Here is an 11,990-nt window from a genome sequence, read left to right as displayed (position 1 = left end):
CTGACTGCCAGGAAAAGGTCTTCGGAAAGAGCCATACGCCCCTCTTGCAAGTTGATCACATCCACTCACAAAAGACACACCTTCACCACTGACATGGGCTTATTCCTCAGGATATTTCATTTCGTCTGGTTGCCGGACTAAAGAAATGTTCACAGAGATGTGTGATCTGTGCATTTGACTGAATTTGCTGCTCTGACCAGTCGATGTTCCCATCAAAGGCCCTTTAAACCCCCAGCCCCCGCCACCCGCCCCCCCGTGACACATCCTCACCCCCACTGTTTACCTGAGGCTCTCTTCTCTCATCTGCCAGCCGCTGACATGAAGGACTTTGGCGTTCGGCTATTTAAGGCTGTAAGACACGGTGGCCTTGATGAGCGTCCGAGGATTTTATTCCTCAGGAGGGTGTCGTGCAGCTTTAACAGGTATGTGTGGTGCAGAGGGGGGGCCGGGCCCCTTTAAAGGGGGCCGCACTTGGGCACAGAGAAGACACGACCCTCAGAATTTACTTTAAGATGGGCAGTGAACAACAGAGGCAGCTACAAAAGCATTTTACCAAACGTAGCTATTCTTACAAAGACGCAGGTGAACGGGCACTGCTACTCCCCGGAAACACAGCCATGCCCAAACGGGCACTGCTACTCCCCGGAAACACAGCCATGCCCAAACGGGCACTGCTACTCCCCGGAAACACAGCCATGCCCAAACGGGCACTGCTACTCCCCGGAAACACAGCCATGCCCAAACGGGCTGCGCTCCTACCCGACTTTCCAAAACCTGCATGCACACTTTCGTAATGAAACGGAGGCCCTAAGGAATTTATGGCTGTACGGCATGATGAGGGTAATTAACTTCCTATATGATCCCGATTTAAAATGCAGAGAAATTAATTCAGCAAAGAAAGAGACTGCGTATAACTGGAGGGGTTTAATCCCAGAAAGAATTTTCTTCTTGCAACTGGGTCCGTCTTTGTTACAGGATCTTTATTAAGATTATAGACCTGCTTGGTATCTGAGCACCATCTGTCACTGCGGTCTGGCCGCTGCAGTGCGACTCCGTCCCTCACGGAATCACAGCTGAGCGCTTTCTGCTGTCGCTCTGCTCCGGCCTGAAGGCGAATCTTTGGCGCTGCTTCAGCAACAAAGGCAGTGAAAATGGTGGAAGCAGACAGGAAGCTGAGTGGGGGGCGGAGGGGGCTCTGATCAGAGCTCCATGGCCGCCTCCTCGTCGCTGCTCTGTACAAAGTCGTCACCGATGTTGTCCAGAGGGAGGTCCTCGTCCTCAGAGCCCACCTCCTCCGCGCCGGGGTGCAGCTCCCCCAGCAGCTGGTCCACGTGCTCCAGCAGGGCGGTGTCATCACAGCGGAGCTTCACGTACAGCTGGGAGGGCCGAGGACAAACAGACAGTCAGAGATGGAGAGCCAATCAGCACCAGCGTCACACCCAGCTGTGTTCAGAATGAGTCGAACATCGGCAGACATCTTTCTTGGCCATTTCCTATTCTGGGGTCAAGTTTCACCTGAGAACTTCCTGTACCATCACTGTACCATCACATAAAGCACACAGTGGCCAGGGGAGTGAATGCGACACAGCGGGGTCAGAATACGAGGACCCACACCTCCAGTCCCCCAGTGGCCCGATTTGAATGGGATCACGGGTCAGGTGTCTGAGTGAACGGGGTTAGAGACACGGCTGATTGGATTCATCACCCCTGTGTGACTGTAATCTCAGAAGGTGGATGTAAAGGGGGCGGGGGGTCAAAGAGCTGACATACTGGAACAAACCTGTACCTTATATGGGGGGGGGGGGTGAAAGGGACAAGGATAGAGAAAGAGAGGAGGGGTGCAGAAATAAAAGACAAAGGGAAGACAGCAGTCAGGAAGAGAGTGAGTGAGAGTTCTAAAGATGTAACGAGTGTAAAGGACGGTCAGGCAGAGAGACAGGCATTCAGACAGGCAGATACCCAGACAGACAGACAGGCAGACAGACAGACAGACAGTCACTCAGGCAGATAGACAGGCATTCAGTCAGTCACTCAGGCAGATAGACAGGCATTCAGAGAGACAGTCACTCAGGCAGATAGACAGGCATTCAGACAGGCAGATACCCAGACAGAGAGACAGGCATTCAGACAGGCAGTCAATCAGACAGAGAGACAGGCATTCAGACAGGCAGATACCCAGACAGAGAGACAGGCAGACAGACAGGCAGATACCCAGACAGAGAGACAGGCATTCAGGCAGGCAGATACCCAGACAGAGAGACAGGCAGACAGACAGGCAGATACCCAGACAGAGAGACAGGCATTCAGGCAGGCAGATACCCAGACAGAGAGACAGGCAGACAGTCACTCAGGCAGAGTGACAGGCATTCAGGCAGGCAGATACCCAGACAGAGAGACAGGCAGACAGACAGGCAGATACCCAGACAGAGAGACAGGCATTCAGGCAGGCAGATACCCAGACAGAGAGACAGGCAGACAGTCACTCAGGCAGAGTGACAGGCATTCAGGCAGGCAGATACCCAGACAGAGAGACAGGCAGACAGTCAATCAGACAGAGAGACAGGCATTCAGACAGGCAGATACCCAGACAGAGAGACAGGCAGACAGACAGGCAGATACCCAGACAGAGAGACAGGCATTCAGGCAGGCAGATACCCAGACAGAGAGACAGGCAGACAGTCACTCAGGCAGAGTGACAGGCATTCAGACAGGCAGATACCCAGACAAAGAGACAGGCATTCACACAGACAGTCACTCAGGCAGATAGACAGGCATGTAATAACCTGACAAAATCTAATACATTTTCATCTGGCAAATTTGGGTAAATCTTCAGGCGTGTATTTCCCCCGAAAGTAGTTTGTTACCTCAAACTAAAGATCATTCGATGATAAATGAGTGTTTCTCAAAATCCTTTTGTAAATCAGTTCATAACCTCATTCATAAATGAATGAGTCAGCCAGAGCAATCGCTATTTTCTGTGTCATTTTTTTTTTAACCTTTACCTGCTATTCTGTCACAGAGACACAGAAGTCACCCGAAATGGATCACCAAAGCATGCTGATGCGACAGAAGTCACCCGAAATGGATCACCAAAGCATGCTGATGCGACAGAAGTCACCCGAAATGGATCACCAACGCATGCTGATGCGACAGAAGTCACCCGAAATGGACCACCAACGCATGCTGATGCAACAGAAGTCACCCGAAATGGATCACCAAAGCATGCTGATGCGACAGAAGTCACCCGAAATGGACCACCAACGCATGCTGATGCAACAGAAGTCACCCGAAATGGATCACCAACGCATGCTGATGTGATAGAAGTCACCCGAAATGGATCACCAACGCATGCTGATGTGACAGAAGTCACCCGAAATGGATCACCAACGCATGCTGATGCGACAGAAGTCACCCGAAATGGATCACCAACGCATGCTGATGCGACAGAAGTCACCCGAAATGGATCACCAAAGCATGCTGATGTGACAGAAGTCACCCGAAATGGATCACCAACGCATGCTGATGTGACAGAAGTCACCCGAAATGGATCACCAACGCATGCTGATGCGACAGAAGTCACCCGAAATGGATCACCAACGCATGCTGATGCGACAGAAGTCACCCGAAATGGATCACCAACGCATGCTGATGTGATAGAAGTCACCCGAAATGGATCACCAACGCATGCTGATGCTCATTTTTGGTTTTTGGACAATGTGCTAAAATAATAATATCAAGAATAACAATTATTTGATAATAATAATAATAGTAAGAAGACAGATAGGCAGACAAATAGGTTAATGTAATATAAAATAATGTAGTAACAACACATTATGTGAAATTTTGCTAAAATCTGTCATTACATAATTTGGCATTATTACATAATGCATTGTTACAGGGCACAACCCTATTCCTAACTATGCTAACCCTAACCCTAACCCTAACCCAGCCCCAACAGCCACCATGAGTAACCAAATAAGACAAAAGACTTTAGCCTATTTTAGTTTTTTATAAAAAAAGAAAAACCTGGAAAATGTCCCCACAAGCTAAAAAGTACCAGGTTGTTGGTCCCCACAATTTATGAAATACAAACCCACACACCGGCATGCATGCACACGCACACACACACCCATCCAGACATAAAACCGACGCAGTCCTCCCCCTGGACGGGGTCCCACTCACATAAAAAGGCTGAATGTCTCACTGCTCCTCATCCTCACTAAGAGCTGTGCCAGAATGACCCAGTACAGCCCAGCATGTGCCCAGCATGTCCTACACGGGGACCAATTTAAGAGGATCCCAGGCGCACGCACATGAAAGCTGGAATAACAGGCAATTTTTCACAGGCTTGTCAAAGGTCCACAGGGATGTGCTGGGGACCAAAGGCGGCCAGGATCCAGCGGGGTCTGAACTGAGTGTAGACCGTCCTGTCTGGGCTGGCCGGCCTGCACTCACCCGCCTGCCGCCCGCGCTCACCGGCCTGCACTCACCGGCCTGCCGCCCGCGCTCACCGGCCTGCACTCACCGGCCTGCGCTCACCGGCCTGCCGCCCACGCTCACCGGCCTGCGTTCACCGGCCTGCACACACCCGCGCTCACCGGCCTGCACTCACCTGAACTCTCGTTTTAGGTCAGGCAGAAACTAATGGAGAAACATCTACCCAAACTGAGCAGCTGAACGTGGCACAGCACTTAGATGCTAAAGACAAGCATTCATCTTGCTGATTATTTCCAGATCTCCAAAACAAGGCTTGTCATGCGCTCCACTACTACTCAACATCGGCATTTTAACCTTTAACATCTTTATTAAGCACTCATTTTATCTCCATTTACGCAGTGAATCACAGCATGCAGCAACACTTAAGTTACACTTAACATTTGTGTAACATTTACAACTGGTTGAATTCACTTTCATTTCACAGAAAAACGGACAGCACACATTCTTCCTGTATACATTAACCTTTCAGATTATACTGGACTCTGTCATCTCTGTACCTACAGGCCATAATTACACAGTGATGTCACAGAACACAAACTTTGATAAAAATAAAAAATAAAAGGACACCAATTTCTCACATTAACACCCAATTATGCAAAAACTGCATGTACGTAATTGGTAATTACAGCATCCAGCCGCGGTGTGAACCATAACAGAAAATGATGTATGATGTAGAATGCCCAGCACTTAGAATGAGTTGATTTTTTTCTTACGCATTGTGATGTAAATGTCACATTTGCATACATTTTAATATCGTAGTCCATGAAATTAATAACCAAGGGGTCAGCTTTCGGAGATGCAGACCACAAACTGAGGCGTCCAATTCCCCTTCGTGCTTTGACATTGAGAATTAGGAGCAGCATACACGATAGCAAAAGATCAGGACCGGATCCTGTTCCAGTGAGGCCCCCAGGCACCTTGGAGCCCCCCCATCACTAGGTGGGGGGTGAGGGGTACATACAGGTGCAGTATACGTACAAAGTAAAGGCTCTATAAGCTATAAGCCCTTATATGCTAGCCAGCCTGCTATGCTGTGGTCAGTCACATTTAGCACTAGCTATCTATATTACAAATTACAGAACTTGCATTATTGGCCATTATTTCTGACTGTTTCTAAAAGCAGGTTCTGGATAAACAATGAATCTACGCCAATACAACATGAAAATGTTGGGTCTTATGTTTAGCATGAATAACTGTCCAGCTGAGATGATGACCACATCCATATAGCTAGCTAACGTACCTCGACATGGAGGTGCATGTTAACATCCTGTAACTTTAATAATAAGGACCTAATGTTACATTTCATGGCTGTAGTGGAGCCAAGGGAATACAATGATTGCTAGTTATATTTTTGCTAGCTTGCTATGTTTTGAATTGTCAGGTCTAACTAATGTTACCAACCTGTCTGTCTGAATGCCTGTCTGTCTGAATGCCTGTCTGTCTGAATGCCTGTCTGTCTGAATGCCTGTCTGTCTGAATGCCTGTCTATTTCTCTGAACATCCTTTACACTTATCTGGTAAGCTAACTAGCCATCATTATTTGCCAGTGTCAAACGACAAGGAGACAGTTTCCCTAAAAATGAATGTCTTGAATACAAACTTGTAAATTATGCAAGATTTGAAATGACCACATGTATTAGTGTAGTAGTATCGATAATGTCAGCAGTGTAACATCCAAGGTAATCTGCTCTTCAGAATTAGCACTCTTATGAAAGTGTCCAGTAAAAGGCAGAGCAGCGTATTGCGGACGGAGGCCAGTGACCCGATTGTTAATCGTGCACCACTGCGCATGCAGAGGGGCCAAAGGGCCAAAGGGCTTTGATGCTCAGCTCATAACCTAATGACTGAAGTGCCGGGGGGGGCTGATGATGAATTTGCAGTGTATATGAGGGTCGCAGCGTGTACCTCGCAGTAGGCCTGTAAATCACTGGCCGCAGTTTGATTCCACTGCGATTAACGACTTGATGCGTCGGAAATCTTTCATTTCTATCACGATTCAATTTGATTAATCAATTATTTTGATAGCCTGAATTAAAACCTTTAACTTTGCTGGGGAAAAAAAATCACAAATATGACCATGGGAAATTAATTACACATTATAAATGGAATACAAAGAAACTAAAATCGCAGAACATTAACTTTTATCGTTATTATTAAACAGGGAGAACAACTACTGAACTGAACAGAAGAAAATAAAACGCATTAAAGGGAGCGCTAGCTTATGGGGGGGGGGGGATTAGCGGAATGACGTTACATCGTTTATTATTCTGTGGAAAACGAAACACGGATCTCAGGAGACCAGATATAATAATGAATAATAAACACGTCACGGCCCAGTACTCTGAAAGCTCCTATAAGTGGTAAATGAGCCAATGAAACCCCTAACCCTCCACTACAGAAAATGGCTGGACATCGACTACAATCCTCTGCATTAATTTAGCTGCTGTGCCTTTAGTTCTAAATATCGGCCACAACTAAAACATCGGACTAATGCTGATATATTAATTTTTCATGAATATCGGCCAATACTGAAACGTTACCCAATATGCAGTCCATCTCTAAGATTAACATTACGTGTTACTCAGCTACCTGTCCAGCTACTTCGGGGTCTGCTGCCACAGCAAAAAGGATGCAGTTTTAGTGCTACGAACAGTTTGCATCGTAGTGCAAAGATTATCTTACCCATTAGAGAGAGCGATCAGCATTTCCGAAAGCGTCACTGCTCAAAGATCATCAAAATCATGAAGAAGCGCTTCATTCGTGAATATTAATGAGAATTATCACGCTACCCAACATTTTGGAAAATTGCGTGCCAGCGCTGCTATTTTGCGCATTTACCTGCAGTGCATGAGCACACAGCCCAGAAATAGGATTATCTGTATTTTACCACCAAAAATCGATTCGGAGAGATCGGTGTATTGAGTCGCCACTTTAATGATCGATTCATCACAATGCATCTTTACACCGCTGGTTTGCACTATAAATATTACGACTCACAGACAGTAGTGCTCCGAGGGCCCCAGCAGCCCAGCTCCCGGGGCACTGGCCCAGTTCATAATCCAGCCGTGCGAGAGATTAATCGCTATGGATGTCAGGCAGTATGAAATTTAATTATTCTTTATCTGCCATTTGCACAGGTACATTGGAGTGCTTCACTTTCAGACACAAATGCAGGGGAGAGTAAGACTGGGGGTCACGGCACGGGGTCAGCCAACATGCAGGGCCCCTGGGTCTGGGGGGGCGGGGGTAAGGGCCCACGGCCATGTGACTACTCTCCTGAGCCTGGGCCTCGAACCAGCGACCTTCTGTCACAAGCAGAGGTTTAGCCTCTGAGATTCCTCTGATAATCACATAAACTGCTAGTTGGAGAACCCCAAGCCAACAGGCTCCCGGGCATCATGAGGCGCCCCCCCCCAGCCTCTGTATCGCCCCCCCCCCCCCCACACACACTCCAGGCAGAATGACTGCTGCTAGCACAGCCCTCAGTCGTACCTTCCACTCTCCTGCACTCGTGTGCCTGGTGCTGCAAGGGACTGAGGGGCCATCTTCACAGCCTACAACTGGGACGGACATCAGAGAACCCCCCCCCCCCCCCCCCCAGAGGCTGCAGAGTCCCGGAGGTCTTTATTTTCTCCTACAGAAGCTTTTATTTCCTCTCCTCTGTCTGTTACTTTTACTCACAGGATTTTACTGCTATATAACATTAACCATTATATCTGCTGTTAAACTGTTGTTAAACATTTTTGAAGTTCTTTGAAGGATCCGCGCTAGGAAGGAGGTATATAAAATAATATATAATATGCAATAAAGAATATTACAGATTAATGCAGGATGTGTGTATTAAGGGTACTGGCTCAGCCTGCTAACAGATACATTTACAGCGCAGTGGCCTGCTGATCTGGGAACAGCCTCTATCAGGGCTATACACTAGCTAGCAGGATCTGTAGCAGCGTGAGCTGAACCACCAGGCAAGTTCAACAAATCAGATAGATATTTGGTATGTGTTGGGAATTTCGGTTGGGAACTTATTCACTCGTCCTCCTGCCCTCTCTGCCCCCACAAGAGGGCAGCCCCGAAAGGCATCACACTAAAGGCCGTGCGCTCATTCCTGGCCCGTGTCATGCCCCCCCGCTCGCACACGAAGCCAGCTTTCCCACAACATAACTCATCACTCAGCATCTGCCACAGGACTGTACAGTCTCACTCTACTTCCCATCAGGTGGAGTCTCCGAGAGAGAAGCCGAGGGTGTCACAGGAGGACACGCCCATCCCCAGGTCAGTCAAGAGTGACAGTGGATTAAGCCAATCAGAGATCAACAGAGCACAATAGATCCTGCCTAACATGGGGCCAGGAAAACCAGGAAGTCAGGAGTAGCGCTGGCAGGGGTGGAGGGAGCAGGGACCGGGACATACATGACGGTGCCCACACGGCACCTCCCAACTGCATCAAAATGCCGGCGGCCATATTAGAGAAGAAGAAAATGGGGTTAGGTTAGGTAGGGTTAGGGTTAGGGTTAGGTAGTGCCCGTGTCCTCCCAGTCAGGGGAGTTAGGGTTAGGGTTAGGGTTAGGTAGTGCCCTCCCAGTCAGGGGGGTCAGCACTGCGAGGGGGCCACAGAGCGGGGGGGTGGGGGGGGGGGGTCCGTGTCCTCCCACTTAGGGGGGTCAGCACTGCGAGGGGGCCGCAGAGCGGGGGGGTGGGGGGAAGGATGCCCGTGTCCTCCCAGTCAGGGGGGTCAGCACTGCGAGGGGGCCACAGAGCGGGGGGGGGGGGGTGTCCGTGTCCTCCCAGTCAGGGGGGTCAGTACTGCGAGGGGGCCGCAGGGCGGGGGGCGGGGGGTGGGGGGGTGTCCTCCCGGGCACTGATCAGCCCTAAAAACCGACACAAACCACTTGGGGGCTGAGAGTCCTGGCCCTCCCCCCCCTCCTTACATATATACTCAGGTTAAATATGGATTCCAGTGACAGCTGCATTAGTCTGCCTGACCCAAATACATAAAATGGAAAAAAAATATTAAATTAAATGAATCGTTATCTGTACGGCTCTTGTAAACTGCAAGGGTTTGTCTGTCCCCGGGAGAGACAACTGGCTGAAAATGTGAATTCAACCCCCCCCGGTCCAAACCCCCAGTCATAACTCTGGGGACAAAACTCTTTAAAATAATTTGTTATTTAATGTTTAATATGTGTCTACAGTCAATATCTTCCAGGGAAGTCTGCATCAAATCACAGCATAAATCCGCCCTTAAAGTTCACGGGCGTAATTAAGAGCCGCCCTGCTGGCAGCTGCAGGAACAGCACGGAGGCAGGGATTTATGATGAGGCAGGCGCTGACTCAGCAAACTCACAGAATCAATGGAAACATTTTTAATTTGGAACGGCCATTAAAGATTAAAGACCCCCCCCCTCCTTTATTGTGCCAGATGTTCAGCTATAAGAGCAATGGCAGTGAAGTTGGCGGGGGGGGGGGTTAGGTCATAAGAGCCTCCGAAAAGCTCACTGTAACAGAAAGATCAAAGGTAATTTCTAGGGGCCCAGACACTAGGGGGCGCCTAAGAGTATAGGGGTGTGAATAACGGCAGCTTTGGTTTGGAGAAGTAGGGGGGCATTTGGTAGAATGTGGAGCCATCTTTTCCGCCATCAAAGAAAAACGCAGCAAGATGGAGGTGGGAGGGGCCATGCACACATATGAGCTCTGATTGGAGGGAGAGACGAGGCGAGCGGCACAAACCAAAGTGTCGCTATGAAGACTCTCTCAGCACGGAGCTGCTGGCGGCGTATCGCCGTGGCGACCAAGCGGCTCCAAGTCAGCCTGGCGTGCCTGATTGCCGCGGATGTCTGCGAGTCGCGTGACATTTCACGCCGCATTAGATGCCTGGAGCTGGCGAACACGCTCAGCTGTGTGATCAGGGAGCAAAGGAAGGGGGCTGGAGTACAGAGCCACGCAGATCTGATCCCAGATCAGCCGAGGGTAGCAGCCGTCAAACGCCGCTCTGTGTTTGAAGTGCAGACCCTTCATGTGCGTTTAGAGGGTCACAGACATCACAGGTCTCAGGCGTCATGTCGGAGAAAGGGGAGGAAAAGATGAAAAGGTACGTTACAGTGTTTGTTTGTGTGTGCGTGTGTGTGTGTGTGTGTGTGTGAGCAGGTCAGCCCTCAGGTCTGTTCAGGAAGAACAGAGTGAATTTACCAGGGGCCAAGATTTAACCTTAATACCAACACAAATATTTCATCCCAAGGCTTCGAGACAGAATGGAAAAAGCTCCACTTTTCTTTATGCCCCACCAGCGATAGGCCGTTCATCCTGGGGAGGGGCTGCTGACCTCCCGTAAATTAGAAAACGTGCGCATCCCTGGAGACTGACACGTGAAAGCAAATTTGATCTTTAAATACCAGAGACACAAATTCATTTTGAAGGCGAAGCCTGGATTACTGATATTTCGTTATATTGATCAGAAATAAACTCATGTCACGACCACACGATTTGGTGGGGGGACCCTAAGAATGCAACGGGACCCAAACCCCCCCCCCCCCCCCGTGCCATGGGGACCAATCAGAGCGTGACAGGTCCTTCCCAATCAGGACAGGCGTACTAATTAATGTGTTAGCAAGAAGCTGATGGGGAGTGGTGCAGTATCGCCCCGCGCAGCTCGGCACAGGCGTCGGGGTCCTGCAGGGCCACAGTGAACCAGAATGAGCCATTAACGCTAATTTGAGTCGCGGCGAAGAGATGGACGCGTCTCCCATGGCGACGAGCCCCCGCCTCGCTGGCTTCACAAACAGCCTTTTGTTTCTTCAGCGCTGGAGATAACACTGGAGCCCAGGAGGAAATTAAGCCCCCCCTCTCCCCGCCTCTCGCTCCCCCGCTCTGGCCTTTCTAATTTAGATCGTTATCGAGGTCTCTCTCCCGGCCTGCCCCCACCCCCCCTGGCTTTATATCATTTCCGGACCTCTCTCTGCGAGCGTTCCTCGGCATAGGGCTCCCGGGTCGGCCTGAGACGATCTCTCCCCCTGCCTGACGGAAACCGATCGGCCGCGACCCCCCCCCCCTCCCCAAAACGCAGCGCCCATCAGAACAGACACAAAGACAACAAAAAAATGTTTTGCATAAAGTCAATTAACCTTCCCGCCGCAAATAATTAAAAGCTGCCAACGGCCCATAATTATCCAAAATAAATATATAGCTGAGGTAATGACAAGACGGTGGCCAGTCCAGTGTAAATATTAAACAGCGGGGAGGCGAGACAGTGACTCAAAACGGAGACGAGACGATATTCTCGGGGGGGGGGGGGGGCGCTATGCATCTGAGCGAGTTTACTGGCAGGTTCCCTCACCTCTGTCACCCCACCGGCAATGTAATCACCGCACCGCATTACTAAGCTGCTTACACACGGGGCCATTACCATTATGGGATGTATTGATCGTGACCTACGATCCACCAAGGTGAAAGGGTACCTGGGCCGGCCTGCTCGCTCACCGTCTTCAGAGGAAGAG

General features: G+C 49.7%; 1 protein-coding gene across 1 annotated transcript in view; it reads right to left on the bottom strand.

Moving 5' to 3' along the window:
* Positions 1 to 959: 959 nt before the first annotated feature.
* The window catches only part of LOC111860656 (uncharacterized), a 62,451-nt gene continuing 51,420 nt past the window's right edge, over positions 960 to 11,990 (bottom strand). The window contains exon 11 of the mRNA XM_023844547.2: positions 960 to 1,376. Coding sequence (XP_023700315.2) covers positions 1,200 to 1,376 — 177 coding nt within the window. The 3' untranslated portion in view covers positions 960 to 1,199. The remainder of the gene's footprint in view (positions 1,377 to 11,990) is intronic.

This window comes from Paramormyrops kingsleyae, chromosome 9 (genome assembly GCF_048594095.1).
Source record: "Paramormyrops kingsleyae isolate MSU_618 chromosome 9, PKINGS_0.4, whole genome shotgun sequence".
In the NCBI taxonomy this organism is placed as follows: Eukaryota; Metazoa; Chordata; class Actinopteri; order Osteoglossiformes; family Mormyridae; genus Paramormyrops; species Paramormyrops kingsleyae.
The sequence above is the reverse complement of the archived record's forward strand: the minus strand, read 5'-3'. Positions and strand labels throughout refer to the sequence as shown.